Raw genomic sequence first — 17,699 nt, forward strand, 5'->3', positions numbered from 1 at the left:
TAATTCAGCCGCTGCCCAGCCACCTCTAATTCCGACCACGTCCAGGGGAGGGGGCGACGGACGAATAGATGGATTTATAGATTGATGGATGATTTTTTTCCCCATATATATGTATACTGATATGTATATTTACAAATTAATGTATATATATTCTTAATTATAAAAGATTTTTTATCACATATAGTCCCTCTAGTTATCACAAAGACGATTATACCCTCGCATGATTCGCACGTGAAAGGTTTTAACGGCCAAATTTAAGAGAAGTTAGTGTCAGGGACTTTGGCGACGAAAACCAAAAAGACAAGGACTAGTTGCAAAAAAAAAAGCACAGAGGGCAAAATGCGAATGTGACAAACCACAGGGACCATTTGTGACATTTTCTCAATATAAAATAAATTGAAATGTATATAACCTTGGTTCAATTCGGTTAACTGTTCGGTTTTTCATATGAAACCGAAAACCGAACCGATTTATTTGGTTTTTAGAAAACCAAAACCGAATCCAATGGATTTTACATTGATTCGGTTTTTGTCATATTTTTTCGGTTTTTGGATTTTCAGTTCAGTTTTTGCTCACTCCTAGTTTTTTCTTTAATAATTAAGCGTTGAATGTATTAAATGACTAAATACATAAATAATTATTTTGAAACACATGAAATCTGACTTTATTTAGGGGGTGTTTGGCCTAGCTTATATTTTTTGGCTTATGCTTATAAAATATAAGTGGCTTTTGGCTTTTTTGCTTTAAGTTTATAAGCTCTTATATAGTGTTTGGCTTAGCTTTTGGTTTTTGAAAGGAAAAAGAAAGGAAAATAAAAAGAAAAACTAAAAAGCTTTGATTTCTAGCTTATCAAAAAGTGGCTTATAAAAGCTAAAAAACATAAGCTTAAAAGCCCACACAAACAGTTAAAATGACTTTTTTCTCTCAAGATAAGCAAAAAAGCTAAAAGTTCCTTCAAATAAGCTAGGTCAAACACCCCCTTAGTCTTCTTCTATTACTCCCTCCGTCCCATTAAAAGTATTCACTTTTATTTTGTCAAAGTCTTTCTTTTGTATCTTTGACCACAAATATTTTTTATTGCATTATATAATATTTGATAAAAGTTATATTCAATGAAAACATATTGAAACCTCAATCAACTCATATAACTTTCATCAATTTTATACATTATAAATAAAAATATTTAAGGTCAAAGTTGCAAAGTAAAGACTTTAAAAATTTAAAAATAAACACTTTTAATGGGACGAAGGGGGTAATAAAAAGAAACTGTACTACTTTTATCGAGCTTGAAGGTATAGAATTGGCCGTTAAAAAAATCGAAAAATAATTGGGGGTAGAACTAGAAACAAAAAAAGTCTCTCTGTCAAAGACAAGGAGCGTAGTAGTAAGTAGAGCGCAAATTCAAATAAGCTAACGGTTACGTTCTTCTAATTAATCAATCGTCCTCCACACTCTTTCCATCCCAATTCATACAAATCACGCCCTACCTCCGCCACCTTATCTCGTCGGATCTTTCACCGCTATCTCTCCGGCCCGGAACATATCACAGGTACCGTGAGATTTTTTTTAATTTTATTTTTTAATTTCACACACACACACACACACATATACACAATTATGTATCAATTATGTGATTATAGTCGTTGCATCAGTTTGTTATACGTAATAATTATGATTCAATAATTTGTAGGCAGAAAATTAGGGTTTATGATGAGAAATTGCCAGAATTAGGGTTTGCTGGTTTTTTTTTTTTTGAATATTTTTTTATTGTGATTAAGATTGAATTATCTTGAATTTACAGTGTTGAGTATGGATTCGTCCTCAAAAACTCAAATTAAACAATGCTTGAATGTTAGCGGAAAAGTCAGAGTTGTTGCTAGGATTCGAGGTTTCAGTAATCAGGAATTAGCATCTGATGCCACACACTCTTCGTGTATAATATCTGTTCGGAAATCCAAGGCCTCTGAGAAAGTTACTCTTTCGTTTAATGATCATATTTCATGGTACTTTTTTTATGTGTAAAATTTTGGTGAATTTGTGTCATAGTTTGATCTGAAGTTTTTTTATGATGTGAGTTATATAATATTTGTATATGTGTTGTTTTTCCAGCCGTAAAAATGAGTATGAGGTGGACCAATGCTATGGGCAAAATGAAGATACAGCTCTAATATATTTAAAGGAGGTTAAGCCTCAAATTTCAAAGGTTTTTGATGGTGAACACTCGACGTTTATAGCGTTTGGTGCTAGAGGAAGTGGAAAAACACACACGGTCCAAGTAAACTCGGTTTTATATTCTATTTCTTAAATTTTATTATTGATTGTTTGTGGTCAGACCAAACATTTTCACGATAATTCATACTTAATTTGCAAAATCAACTTGGTTAAACAACAATTCCAAAAGTACTGCATCGGTTAATTTACTATCAAATACTAATCTTATGTCTTTTTTTTTGTTTGTTTGAAGGGTTCGGAAGAAAATATGGGTTTGGGAATGTTGGTAATGGATGAAATTCTCAAAATTGTAGAAGGAGGAAGACATACAGTTGCAGTGTCAATCTATGAAGTTTTCCAGAATCACGTTTATGATCTTTTAGATTCCAAAAATCCAGAAGTTCACATACTTGAAGATGCTCAAGGAAAAATTATGCTTAAAGGGCTTTCCAAGGCAAGTTAAATATTGCTAATCTAAATGTGGCACATATAATTTTTCTATATGTTGTTTAAGTTTATTTATAAAAAAAGGTAACAACATATAGAACCGGTGACAGGTACCTGTGAAATCAATGCTAGAATTCCAAAAGTTATACTGCAATGGGATGATTTTGAACAAACCAACACAAAAGCTAACCCTAGAGTTGCCACGAAGAAGCCATAAAGCTTTAACGATACACATCTTAGCTTATGATGAAGGGACAAACCCAATATGTGCTGGAAAGATGAACTTCGTTGATTTAATAGGTATGAACACAAGAAGTTCTATACAAGGTTTCTACATTAAAGATTAAGTGTTATAGTTTTTTGCTTGATGCTATCATCATTCCAATTTCGTATGTGTAACATACTAACTGTATGATATCTGCCAGGCTATGAAAATCCCCGAAGAAATAGTATTGATGGAACCAACTTTGTACAGGATTCACAAATCAACAAGTCTCTAAATGCATTCCTTAATGTTATCTATGCCATCAATGCCAATGAGAGTCGTGTCCCTTATCGAGAGAGCAAACTCGCTCGAGTGCTACAAGATTCTTTTGGTGGAAATAATCTTATATCCATTCTTGTTTTCTTGGTAAGCTGTCCAGTTCGTTGTTTCTCATTAGTTATTATTTATGTTCGAGTGAACCAAGTTTTCTTTGATTGCAGAATCCATTGTATTGCCCAGACACTATTCATGCCGTAACTTTAGCTTCAAGGTTGAAAGATATCAAACCTATGCTTGCATTCTCTTCTGCGAAGAAACATTCCCACTCCCGTGTACCTGCATCTGCAAATAAAGCCAATTCTGTATTCTCTTCTGCAAAGAAACATTCCCACTCCCATGTACCTGCATCTGCAAATAAAGCCAATTCTGGTGTCGGTGTAAGCTCCACGACAAAAAAACTAACCAACTCCAGATTGCCTTTGTCTACAAAGAAAACCAACGTCTTGCTAAAAGGAAGGTAATACGTTAACATTTTATTTCTTACAATCTGAGATAACATGTGTTTCTCATATATTAAGTTGCTTATTGTTGGACTTGAAGGAATCTTTTTGGTGGTACAAAGCAAGCAAATGCTTTTAAGGAGCAAGTTTCAAACATGGTAAAAAATCTATCATTTTCTTTTATAGTTTCACATATTCTACTTTTTATGCATGTGGAGACCAATACCTTATTTTTGTGTGTATCTATATGATTTGGTATTAGAAACTAAATGTTTTATCATCATTTGTTACAAACGTTCAAACTTTTGCAAATTGAAAGCAGGCAAATAATCCATCCAACATAGTGAAGCCAGATACTCTCAGTGGTGATCTTGCCTGTGTACCTTATGTGAAGGAGGTATGACATTTGATAAAAAAAATAAATAAATAATTTGTAATTACCTTTTTATATTATATTTTTGAAGTGACTATCTTCTTGTGTATATTATTACGGCGTTTGTTGGTCTTTGAGTCCTATTTAATCTTATTGCATTTTGCAAACGGAATGCAGGAAAACTGTATATCAGATGGTGCCTTATTCAGCTCAAATGTTGAAGATGTTCCCTTAGCTGCATTGACTCGTTCACCTGAGGAGGTAGAGTAAAGAATAACACCTATAACTACTCGCCATTTCACATTGCCACTATAGCTCATAAAATTACCGTATTTTTTCTTTTCTTTTCTTTTCTTTTGAAAAAGGAATACATTCAAATTTGAAAAAGGAAAGCTATTAAGCCCTTCTTAATGCAGTAAGCTATAGAATTGGGTGCTAATCCAGAGTTGTTACTTGTATTTCAAAAGGCAGTCACTATTTTATTATAGTTTTGTAATTTCATTTACACTGCTATCAATCTCAGTGAGTTTCACCCCACCCCTTCCCTATTATGGATCTGTTTATCAATTCTTTGCTAAATAATTGTTTTGTAGGATGCTTCAGTAAATACACAAAGCAACTGTACAGAATGTATTCCACATATCAATGGCAAGTCCTTCTGAGTATCTTTGGCTGAAATTATAGGTGCTACAAAAAAAAACTGTTTATAATACCTGGTTTTATTTATATTACAGGTGACAATGTAGAAAAGGAGAACAACAGTAATCTCTCTAATGAAGGGCAAGCACCATTGAGTTTTGGGTTAGAAAAGATATTGAATCGTTTGCTATCTATAGATGCAAAGTATCACGTGCAAGATGTAGATCCTCCGACTCCTTTGTGTGTAAATAGGCCGACATCCCCTTCTAAGGACTTACAACAGGAGAGCAATGAGCATGTTCTTTTACACCCTCTAAAAGAAGTTGACACTTTGGAACCTAAAACTCCCATTGCTACACATAAAATGGATTTATCAAATTGTCAGTCAGGAACATTCAGCAAATGTAGCTCAAGGATGAAGGTTTGTTAAATATTCTACTCTAATAGTTTATTTCATATTGCCGAGTTTATAATTTAATATATTTTACATTTTGTGTTTGTAGCAAACACTTGTTCAAGATTATCTGCAGTTTTTGAATTCAGCAAGCAAGTGAGTCTTTTCTTTATTACTCTAGTCTTTTCTTATATGTACTTCCATACACATAAAAACATAAACAACTAACAATCTCTTTTTTGTTCTTTTAACAGAGATGAGTTGAAAGGGATTCGGGTAAACCTTCATATATATATATATATATTAAAAATAAACATATTTCCTTCTATTCTTGTAGCCCTAACATCTAAAGTTTCTGCAGGGTATTGGAGAAAAAAGAGCTACATACATCCTTGAACTTCGTGAAGAGTCTCCTGAACCTTTTAAAAGCGTAAGATATTATAAGCTATGTATATGTGTATCAAAAGAAGTTTTTCTATTCTATCACGTCAGGATCCGTTGCTCAAACCGAATCACGCCAACGTTATGGAAGTTCCTGGATCGTGTAAAATAAGAGTAGTACCAAAGGCAGCACCTTCTGATTTTTATATGTAAGTCCATTTTTGGCTAATTATACACTTCTATGTTTAATATTGCAGCTTGATGACCTTCAGGAAATTGGTCTTTCGGCAAAACAGGTACCTGCTCTTACTTTTGTATGGTTTATAGTAGATTTTAAATAAAGAAGAATCTAGTGGCAGCAATCAATATCTTTCATATAGTTGTTCAAGATAACTTTGAAAATTGAGTTTAAATGTCATTAGTTAGCTCTGCTAAATGATGTTACTCGACTTAAGCTACAAAATTTACATCATCTTAACCGTGCTTCCTGACTTATAAAAACTTAACAAAGTATCTAAATATATCGACTTGTTAGTTATTATGCATCGTTTTATAATGGTGTATAGGTGAAGAGCATGATGAAAAATGTTGCCGGGGATATATTCAGATAGTTCAATTTACTTGAGAATGATATATACTATCGATAATAGAATGGTCATGGACTTTTAAAGATCGGCCTTTTCTTTTGTTTTCATTCTCCTTCGTAGTTCACAAATCCTTGTATTCCAGAGTGATAGGTGCACTGTTTGCACCCCTCAAGTTGGTTTATTTTATTTTATTTGTTGTGCTCATGAAAGTGTGTTAAAATTGTATGCTTGGCGGGTGAAGTTCAGGTATCTTTGGATAGTCTGTGTGATCCATGAAGTCGTAACTCGCATGTCCATCATAATGATTATGGAAACAATGGTTAACAATTCTATTACGTTGATTTTCAATCAAGTTGTTTGTAGATCTAGGATTTTTAATCATGTTTGCATCACGGGACCATGCTTGAATACAGTTGTGTACTGCTATAACCACTTTAGTTTTAATAATGCATATTTCCTTGTTAAATACTATCGTTGTTTTCACTAATCAAATGCAATATGCATATGGTGCTTCACTTGTTTGAAAAGCAATACGACATTAGATATTCGATGCCTGTTGACTATTTCTTACAAACACCTTGGTACATTGTAGTCGTTCATGTAATAACCGAAACATGCTGTATCATTGTTAAGAAATTTAACCAGCTCTTCAATATCGATACTAATTTGATATTGATATCAACTGCTAATATAACATACATTTGTGATTTGTGATCAAGATAAATCTAATTATTCTTATCACAGTAGTACTCTAGTTTAAAAAAATTGATACTATATGCCAATAGTTTTTTGGTTTAGTGCTCTATGAGGTGGTGAGCTACTATGCTTCTCTAGAGGTCCCGGTTCAAATTGGGCTATTGACAATTTGACATTTAATTACTAACTCAAGGATAAAATCAATCATAATGTTTTCACATAAATCTACCGTTATAACTTTTCTATATAGATATCTTTAGATTGGCTAAAATATATATTTGTGATCGACACACAAACTATCTTTATATGCTTGAACTTCTTTAAAGATATTTAGGTTGTAGATTAGAAGTTAGATCTTACTAAAGTCTCAAGGCGTTCAAGTATTTCTTTTTGATGTCTTGTGTATTCTCTCTTCTAACTTCCATTTTTTTAGTAACTTCAATTCTTAAGTCTCATAAGATCTACATGAAGTAATATACCAACATGTATTTATATAATACTTATTGTATATTGTGACTAAGCAACGAATATTATGTATGTTATATACGACAGAAATATAACTATAAGTTTACATGAAGTAATATACCAACATGTATTTATAAAATACTTATTGTAATAACTATAAGTTTTTGCTTTAATTGAACTGCCATTAAAAGTGAAGTTAGAGAATTAATAGGACAAATGTCCACATGGTCCAACGATGCAAAATTTTCTATTTTCTCTTTATAGGACTAAACCTATGCATGACTTAGTTATCGAAACTCACTATAAAAAACAAACAAAATAGAGTTGTTCTTTCTAGTGTTGAAAGATTGAGAGCATGTAAATTTTAAGCCGAACATGTAAGGTCATGACATGAAAATGGTCCAACATATTACATTACATATAATGGTGCTACAATACTACCTACCTCCACCAAGTACACGTCTACACCCTACACTATTAGTACATAAGATCACATAAAACGGTCGTATACAATTTAGGAAATATCTAATAAACTATATAAAAAATAATAATTTATCATCGTTGTATTACAGGATATTATGCCAATATTAAATATCCACTGTTATGTGAAAAATGATGCATTACATTTTATATTATCAAACTAGTTTTTACAAATAATATAATAATTATATGAAAAATGCCTTTTTAGTTATGTTTTATTTTACAAAATAATAAACATATCTTATCTAACATTTTTAATTAACTTATAATAATATATTATTTGTATAACAGACCGTATCATAATAATAGAAATATCATGTTCCTTTGATTTGTTTGTAATTTGTTTTTAGCTATGGCATATCTCTTAATCTATATCGATATTATATTACTCTATATTATAAAAAAATAGCCCTCAAATTAAAAGTTACCTGAGAAAAAATGTCTAAAATACCCTTAATGATATATTACATTGTTAGTCCTTAATATTTTAAAATATTTCAGTTAACTCTTTACATTTTACATCAATTATCTATATCACTCGACACCGCCTCTTCCACCAACAGTCATCCCCCACGAACACTGTCGCATAGCGCGGGTACTATGCTAGTTTGTTTGTAATTTGTTTGTAGCTTTAGTAGTATTCTTAATTTTATAATTAGAGGTTTTTCTAATAATCAAAAATAATAATACGAGTAATACAGTTATAGCTATAATTATTATTTAATTATTATTATAGTATAGATATCTAGTGAAAAAAGGGCTTTCACTCTCTGCTTTATTCTCGTGTCAATTCTCTCCCTGTCTCCCAATTTTCGCCGACTGCTTCGTCACAACCTATACATAAACATACACACATATATACATACAGTTTTCGCTATATCTATATCACCATCTCTTCGCCGCCTTTCGGACGCGTCGAGTCTCTCACCGATCGTCGGCGATCTTTCAACACCGTCATACTGTACGTTAAACTCTCTTAACTACTTTTGCGTGCTAAAATCACAGATCACGTCATTATAACCTTGCTACCATATGCTCTTTGTTAATTTATTATTATAGTATGATCTGTTGTATAGATACTATCGAATTTATGGTTATGTTTGATCTGGTTTATTTTCCAGCATCTATGATGTATATAAATATATATTTACATATATGTATATCTGATGTTAATGATTGTAATTTGATTTAGTTCTGTGCAATGGGCAGGGTATATATGTTTTAATGCATTGTGTGTAGGTTTGATGACTGTGTAACTTGAGAATTGTTTCCGAATTAAGCTTCTTATTTTAGATATAATAATATCTAAGTATAAATGAATGAGGTTGTCTCTGATAGGTTTTGAATAGAGTTAGCTTCAGCATTGTGGTTTAAGGTGATTTATTTTTTGGAAATGACATTAATGTTGTAAGAGGTGCATTTTTTGGTACGTAGCCTGTAATAACTTTGAAGTTTTTCGCCAGAAACGGGCGTGGATAATTTAGCTACCCTCAGTTTTTGAGGTCTCTAGGCTTTTTTATTATATGTGAAATTGATTGCATGGATATGTATGTGGTCGCTTTTTAGGGAAATGAACGAATCTGAATCCACAGTAACCTTACATAATGCGTTTGGAATTTGGATAATATTGTTGTTATTATTTAGCGGATTGGTAAAAACGGCATAATTATTTCATTTCCGCTTAGGCACCTATAACGTTCGAATAGTAAATGCGCATTTATGTTGAATGGTTTTTTGTCTGGTCAAATTAATTGACTATACTAAAGGTTTTGTTATACCATAGAGAAGTTTACTTTACCTATGTACTTTCACTTGTACTTTTATTCTAAAATAACTCAATTTCGGTACATAGTTAATGAAACCTAGTTAGAATGTTTGATACTGAAGTTCGTTGTTGTATTGTCATAAGAGTAGTTTGTATATTTCTTTCTTGATTTGCATTATGCTCGCAATGCTGTTGTTGAATTTTCATTATATTTTTATTAAGTGTATTCATCTCCGGCTTTGCTCGCGTGATATTTTATGAATTTTTGTAGTCTCGTTGTGGAGAAGAGCTTTTAGCATAGATGCCTGTTGCAAAACTTTTGGATACTAGCACACCAGATGCCATGATTGCGGAGGAGACGACAAGTTCTTTGGATACTTTCATCAGACAAGCAGTTGGGAAGGAGCCCTTTTTCTCATTCTCAAGGACTGGGGACAACCCTTTGCAGTGGATACAGTTTCTTCATACCATGGATCAGCCAGGTACCAACAGATATCTATATCCTCCTGTTAGTTGCATAATAGGGTGAGAGTATCAGAGCAGTAAACATAGCTCATGTGTCTGAATGCTTTTATAAATTAGCAGAATATGATGATGCTGTTAAGTTTGACTATAGAAGTCTCCTTGCTGTTTGAAGATCTTAGAGCTTGTATATCTATAAATCAGCATTAACCCAACGTTTCCTTCTGTATATGCAGATCTCCCTGGTTGGCCTTTGTTGACTCCTGTGAAGGTTCAAATGCAGAAATGTGATAAGTGTGCCCATGAGTTCTGCTCGCCTATAAACTATCGGAGACATATAAGAGTGCATCGACGGTCTATGAATTTTCCTAAGGTTCTCTTACTATAATTTAACAAACTGTTGTCTAGTTTCTGCCATACACCACCCCAGTGTTCAAAATTTTTTTATGGAAATATTGTGAACTTATTCACCTGAACTGCCTGAAATAATTTGTATTTGACCAATTGACCTGCACATGAATCATATATAATTGATATGGTTCTCTTTTCTTTCACTATCTAGGAGCCTCAGAAGTTCAGGGATATATTAGGAACATTTTGGGATAAGGTAAAGTTTCATTTCTATAGTAGGGACTTGAGACTTTTCCCTGCTCCATATCGCTAACTAATGTGTCTTTTGCAGCTCGAATATGATAAAGCAAAGGAGATTATGTCTCTTAAGGATGTTAATCTGGAGGTATAGGTCTGGTCGTCTTTACTTAGTTTACTCTTGGTTGCTTCAAGGTTGTGAAATTGTTCTTATGTTTAATGTTAAAATTTTCAGCAATTTGTGCTCTCTGCTTTTCTATGCACCTATTGATTATTAGCACATCCACCGTAACGCCTAACTATTTATTGTGATTTCCTCTTCAATTTAGGAAGTTCCAGGCGTGTCTGTAGTAAGGAATATTGTAAGTAATATAAGGAACCCGATGTTTTTCTCTCTTCCACAAGCATATGTGAAAGCTGGCTCTGCTTTAGTGGTAAAATATATTCATTTCCTTTCCGTTTCTTTGGCTTCTGTCTTCTAGATCCTGCTCAGTGCCTTAAGTTGTTGCTTTTGCTCATTCGATAACATTTGAATGCTTACTTGCAGGATATTATCCAAGGTAGACCTTCCAGTTTGCCAATTTCTTCCCAGGATCTATTCAGTTTGCTTGATGATGCTAGTGAGGGAACTTTCTTATGTGCCGGAACAGCCAAATCATTGCACAAATATGTCTTCGACGGTGAAGTGGGGAAAGTTGGCCTTGAAATTAGAAATTTAATTGCTTGCACAACTTTGCTTGTTGAGCAAGAATTGGTATATTCCTTTTTTTGGGCTATGTATAAGTTAACAGTCATGTTATTAAGCTATAGTCTAATAATTTTCTTTGATATTCTTTAAGGGGTAGGTAACAGTTATAGATAGATCATGTACTTATTGTATTTGAATGCCAAACTTTTTGCCCAAGTTATATCCTTAGCTTTTACTTGCTTAACAAGAATGTTCACTTCATGTGTAAGTATTTGATTAATGTAAGAATATTCTTCGATGCTAGTGATTCTAACCAGTTGGATTTTAGATACATTTAATCTAGAGTTTGCTAGTTGGGTTTGATTTCTCTGGAAGGTGATCTCTTTTTTTGGTAGAGACCAACAGGTTTTTAGCAATAGATATAACTTTGGCATCATGTTAAGATCCTGATTTTGCTTTGATGTAGATAAAACTTAAGTATGCAATGCGAAGGTATTTAACTGTGAGCTGCCAGTGAGTGTGCCAGCTGAAGTCCTAGGAATAAAACTTGAACAATTGAATTCTAATCAAGCCTATTGATATCTTATTAAAAATTTGGATCTAAATAACTGCTATATATCCTAATTAAGTCCAGACTTGCAGTTTTGGAGATGTGGTCTCCAATTTAGGGTCAAAATGCCATGTACCATTCAGAACTTCTAACAATTATACTTGTGATGTGTGTGGGTGCACGGGTTCACGCGCTATATATATATATACATAGGGTAGCAAACAGTATAAAATTGTGTAAATTATGCATATAGAAGACTTTGACAGTTTGACGTTATAAATGCATCAAACTAGTAATTCTCATTAGTTAGTGTCCAAATAATGGATTAAGTGTGCAAAGAAAACTACTTGAAAGTGAAAGAAAATAGAAATATATATATATATATATATGTAACTATAATTTGATTCCTTTACAAAGAATATAGAATCAATGGAATTGATAAGATATTATCTTAATCATTGAGCTGTTTATTGTTTCCGATCATGATTAAGTTTATATGATTACACCAAACATAATTGTACCCTGCTAGGTGAAGGCATGGTTTGCAGACAAAGATGTTGAAGCTTTAAGATGTCAGAAGCTGCTTGTAGAAGAAGAGGAAGCTGCTAAAAGGAGGTTAGAATATTTTTACAATACCCCGCCTCTTAAAGCAATCACAAGTATTTTTTCTAACTGCATATCTCTAAGATACTGGAACTATAAAATTCGAGCTACATTTCTACCCAATGTAGTAAATTGCATCTATTACAATATATTTACTATAGCGTCTGTCTTAGCCTTATAGGATTCCGCAGTTTGTACTTTAAAATGCACTGTGGAATGGTGGCACATTTTTGTTATTTGAAGAATTTTAATACAATAAAAAAAAATGATGCACATTTTTGTATATTATGGGCATAGGCAATCTCAGCTGTTAGAAAGGAAAAGACGAAGGAAACTTCGACAGAAGGAACAGAGGGCAAGGGATGGCTTGAAGGCAGAAGTATACCCTGCTTCTGATATATTTAAGAGCATCCCATCAGCAGATAGTTCTAGCCCTCAGGTGTCTCCAGAGGCCGATCATCTCATCCCAGATGAGTATGCAGTCGCAACTCTTGATCCCACTCAGCTCTCACACAATGAAGAAGTCAGTCATATTGATCATTCAGATATTTGTACTGAACAAGAGAGGATGCATGGGAATGGTTCACAGGATCTCATTCCACAATGGGAGGTGCCAAAAAAATCACCAAGAGCTAGTCGTAATGCTTTTCGCAGTAATCAGAATGGCAATGTGATAAAATGGGAGCATGCACACAAGCATAGGGAACAAAAGATTAACGGCGGTAAAGTTTGGACCAGGAAACCTAGATCCGAAAATGGAGAGGTTATACAATCAAGAGTACACAATAGTACAATTAATCAAACTATTCAGAGCAACTGTCAACTTATGATTGGTTCCATATCTGTGACTCTGAGAAACTCTACAGGCCAGCATCAAGTAAATAGTCAACTTGACTTTAAAGAAAATGGTACCACAGAAATCAAGACCAAAGGTGCCCAAAATGATGCCGAACATTCCAATGTTAAGTTTTGTAAGCCACGACATGACACCGGAGGTCAGTTGGCAGATAAAAGCAATCGCCAAATATTGGAAGAGGACGCAACATCAGAAAGAGGCACTGACCAAACTCTGTTTAATGAGAATCATCAAAAATCTTGCAATTTGAATGGACTTGACAGTAAGGGTACCAATGATTCCAATGTACAGGCAGAAGATGGTGCTAAGGCGAAGAGAATCTCTATTGACAGTCAGCAAAATGGCGCCCACCACTCTAGTGTCAAGTTTTGGAAGCCACGGCACGACACAGGAGGTCAGTTAGTAGATAGAAGCAATAGTCAAATATTGGAAGGCGATGCAGCATCAGAAAGAGGCACTGACCAAACTCTGTCTAACGAGAGCCATAAAAATTCATGCAATTTGAATGGACTTGACAGCAAGGATACCAATGATTCTTATGTACAGGCAGAAGATGGTGCCAAGGCACAGAGAGTACCGTTCTCTGTTGACGCAGCAAAAGCTTTTCTTTCTCAGAGTAAGCTTTACATTCCCATGTTTTTGGGTTCATTCTTTGTAGAGGTGATACAAAAAGAAACAAGTCAAATGGGGACATAGGGTTGCATATTCCTGATATTCGTGTTATATCAAAGTTTTATACTTAATTTTAATAACATAGATTTTGTAATCATATATAATATATTAATTAAAGAATGGGCCAAAAAATGTTGGCAGATCTACTTGATATGACCTGACCTGTAATGGTCTTCAGGTTTAGCTGGCCGTTTTGACCCAAGCCCATTGTGACCCGTTACTTGTCTGACCTCCATTTTGCCACCTCTACTCCTTTGTGGTGCATGCATTTTCGCTTCATCTCTTCAGATTCTTTGTGGATGATGTAGACGAAGCAAAATGTGTTGGGAATGCAGTAGTTAGAGATTAGAAGCCTATTTACTTATAAATGGATCGATCCGGGCTATGTTTTATATAATAAAACGTAATTAAGAAAAAAACGAGTTGAATGGGTTGAAGAGAGTGTAGCATAAAGCCACTTAATTTTTATTGTTGAAGAAGTTGCTCTATTATTGAGATGATCATATCCCATGCCTGTTTTGTACACATTCCAGAGTGTAGATTATCATATCCCAGTATCCCACAAACTAATTGTTTATAATTAATTGGGAATATTTGGACAGATGTCTCAGGTGAACCAAACCTGTTTTGACCTTTTACTCATTCCACCTTCATAATCCACCCATTTTGCCACCTTTATGTTTTCTAGCAACTGATGTCTGACTGGTTGGCTGTTGTTTTTATGTGTGTAGGATGGAAGGAGGCAATTTCAGGGGACCATGTGGAGCTGGTTCTAACGTCAGCACTCGAGCCACCAGGGCAACTTGATGGTCAAGATGATCATCAAGTTTCTGCAGCTCAAGAGTACATCCTTCATGGTGGTCCGAAGGGTCAAGTAGGGAAAACAGTGGGTATCAATTCTTCAACCCATGCAACTGTTGAACCAAAGTTTAGGAAAAAAACTGATAAAAGCATCAAAACAAAGTACATTCCAAAACAGAGAGCCTTTACTAGCGGATAGAAGCTTAAGGAATTAAAATCATTTCTAGATTCATCTCCTTATACCCAACCATGTGCAATTTGATTGACCTGATACTGTTTATTTACCTTGTTATTGGCCAGAGTACCTGTTTTGCCATTGGGTCTTCTGTCTCGTTTTTAACAAAGATTTAAAAGAGAGAAGATATTTTCATACAGTAGTTTTTAGTTTCGGTTTCTGGCCTTATGCTGATCCTTTTCTTTAATCTTTTTGGCCAAAGCTGATTTGGGGTACCGTTTTTCCTGGTAATAAAGCTTTGAGTCGTCTAACCACCATCGTTATAGCATGGATGTGTTTTTCCATCTGTTTCCCCTGGTTTTACAGATGTATGCTTAGGTTAGTTGTGGCAAATGTAACTCTACAAAGAGGATATACTAGAATTTTATTAGCCTGTGATTGTTCTTGACCTGGACTTGTAACAATTGTGACCCCAGAAATAAGATAGCGTTTGTTTTAGCCCATATTTTCATAATAAAGGCTTAACCGTATCTTTAGAATACAATATCTGTTTGATTGTTTACCCTGATAAAATTTTGGTGACCATGACGATTCTAATGTATTTAAATTTTGTATTAGCTAAAACGATATATGTGAGTTACCATTAGTTTCTGGGTTATTATTTGTTATATAGATTTACTATGATATACTCGTATAGTTTTTACAACATTATAAGATTATTGCTCGGAATTTGTTTTGTATGTGACTATGTTAATCGATATAGAGGTAGTGAGATCATATTGGATAGAATCATATTGTATAAAATTTCTGTCAGTGTCATTCAAAATAAAAAATAAAAATAAAAAAAGTCATAATTTTATCATTTCCATGTATCTAATATGAGATCCTACCTCATTTTCCAATCAACAGACCAATTTGATAAGAATTGAAATCTCCGGACTTTGAAATGTCTAGGATTTTAATTTTTAAATCTCAAGATTTCAATTCCACAAACTAAACGCCACGGCCACGCTTTTATCTAATTCCGCCACCTGGCATTTTATTTGTAATCCCCGGACACTGTTATAATATTATAAATAAAATTATGTTTCGTGAATGTAATTAGAAATGTTGTAAATAAATAAGGGTTTCACTTTGCTTTGTAAATTTGATTTGGCTGCCTAATGGGCCGATGGCTATGGATTACAATTCTGCTTTTCAAAGAGTAAGGAAGTATTTGGTTCACAAAATGTTTTTAAAGGAATTGAAATTTGTTAAAGGAATTGGAATCTGAAAGTTTTAAAATTTGATATATTTAGAGGTCTACCCACCTGACACATTTCCTCTTCAACTACAATTTTCCTTGAAGCAAATCTGACCCTTACGAGTTAGATTCAGTATCGGCTCAAGCTTTTCGTAGTCTTAAACGAGATCAATTTTGAGAGTCTAGTTTTTTTAGGAGAAAATTACCTATATAGTCGTATTTTGAAGTGTATGTCTTATTTTAGCTGCCTACAAATTTTTTCACCTATATAGTCAATAAATTCTTACCATTTAACACTTTTGGTAAGAAACTTAATTACCCAATCAAAATTACACAAGTGTCCATGGGCTCAACATATACATACAACTAACAAGGGAATATCTTCTTCTTTCAATTTGTGGTATAGGTGATATACAGTCTGGAAACATGATACCCCAACTGGAAAAATCTTTTTTCTTTTCTTCGTATGGTATATGAGAATTTGAGTATTTTATAATAAGGGTTGGAGTTCAAGTTCCATTCCCCTATCACTTAGGAGAGGTAAAGCTAATATTAAAGATGCTTTTTGAACATTGTGATTTCTGGCATACTTTGTGTTAATCCCTCGTGTTTTAAATCTGAAAAAAATAACAATATATACATATTTCAGCTCATGTGAATCCAAAGTCTATCAACTGCATGGAGTCCGCTATTGAAATGATGTAACTCTAGCTACAAACACCACCTAATTTCATAATCATTTTCCATCACCTGTTAGAATATGAACACATAAATAACCATATAATGACGAGTAAACGCAACGGAAGAAATCGAAACATATATGCAATCAAATTAATTAATAAAGACTAGAATTGAGTCGTGTACCTTATGCAAGCTTCAATAAAAATAATAATAATAAGATTATTATTAATGCTTAGGGTTTAAAGCAAAACCCCTCTACGATCGCACACTAGACACCCCGAACAACGTATGCTAGTACTCGATCACAAACCAAACAAACCTTTTGCTTGAACCTTAAACTTCAAAGTCGAAATCCCTCAAAGAGAAGGATTTTCGGCCACTTCAAAGAAAAGAAGAAAAAAAAGAGAATTTGCTTATGTGAAAAAGTATATGAAAAACTAAGAATTAAGCATCTATTTATAGGGCTTAATTAGGGTTAACATATCTTGGAAAATAAGCAACATAAAGGCTTAAATGAGCCTCTAATGTGTCGTCCCCCTACATGGGCTTTAGGTCCAAGTCCATTTTTCGATTTTTACATTTTAATCCTCCTCTTTAATCAATTAAATATAACTAACCCTTTAATTATGTTTAATTAATCATTTCGTGATCAAACTAATCAATATATTACTTTAATATATCAATTAATATTATCGAGTTATCGTGTCATTTCGTGTGACCCCGTAGGCTTAAATTATTCCCGGACATACGATTTATAATAAAATGATCACACCCGACCTACATGTCGTACAAACAATCATACATATAATCAATATGTAATGAAAGGATGATCAATATACAATTTAGAAAGATTACACAAATTCATGAAAACCCAATATTGTCCTTAAGTGTCTAGAAAAAAACCTCTACCACGGTCATTAAACCACAACAAATGTCTAGATTTGATCGATAATTTCCT

General features: G+C 33.6%; 2 protein-coding genes across 2 annotated transcripts; both read left to right on the forward strand.

Annotated features, from left to right (window-relative positions):
• The first annotated feature begins 1,345 nt into the window (after positions 1–1,345).
• On the forward strand, positions 1,346–6,364 carry LOC122605199 (kinesin-like protein KIN-10C). Its single transcript, XM_043778100.1, has 17 exons — positions 1,346–1,549; positions 1,802–2,003; positions 2,110–2,275; positions 2,465–2,665; positions 2,769–2,958; positions 3,084–3,289; positions 3,364–3,659; positions 3,743–3,800; positions 3,965–4,039; positions 4,193–4,276; positions 4,609–4,663; positions 4,750–5,075; positions 5,158–5,204; positions 5,303–5,324; positions 5,410–5,478; positions 5,687–5,725; positions 5,996–6,364. The coding sequence occupies exons 2-17, from the start codon at positions 1,810–1,812 to the stop codon at positions 6,038–6,040; spliced, it is 2,073 nt and encodes a 690-aa protein (XP_043634035.1). The 5' UTR covers positions 1,346–1,549; positions 1,802–1,809; the 3' UTR covers positions 6,041–6,364.
• Positions 6,365–8,452: 2,088 nt separating this feature from the next.
• LOC122605867 lies at positions 8,453–15,358 on the forward strand. The gene is made up of 10 exons (XM_043778826.1): positions 8,453–8,618; positions 9,694–9,904; positions 10,121–10,257; positions 10,447–10,491; positions 10,567–10,620; positions 10,802–10,906; positions 11,020–11,226; positions 12,240–12,325; positions 12,611–13,785; positions 14,573–15,358. Exons 2-10 carry the CDS (start codon positions 9,724–9,726, stop codon positions 14,839–14,841), a joined length of 2,259 nt encoding a protein of 752 aa, XP_043634761.1. The 5' UTR covers positions 8,453–8,618; positions 9,694–9,723; the 3' UTR covers positions 14,842–15,358.
• The last annotated feature ends 2,341 nt before the right edge of the window (positions 15,359–17,699 follow it).

Source organism: Erigeron canadensis, chromosome 6, assembly GCF_010389155.1.
Source record: "Erigeron canadensis isolate Cc75 chromosome 6, C_canadensis_v1, whole genome shotgun sequence".
NCBI lineage: Eukaryota > Viridiplantae > Streptophyta > Magnoliopsida > Asterales > Asteraceae > Erigeron > Erigeron canadensis.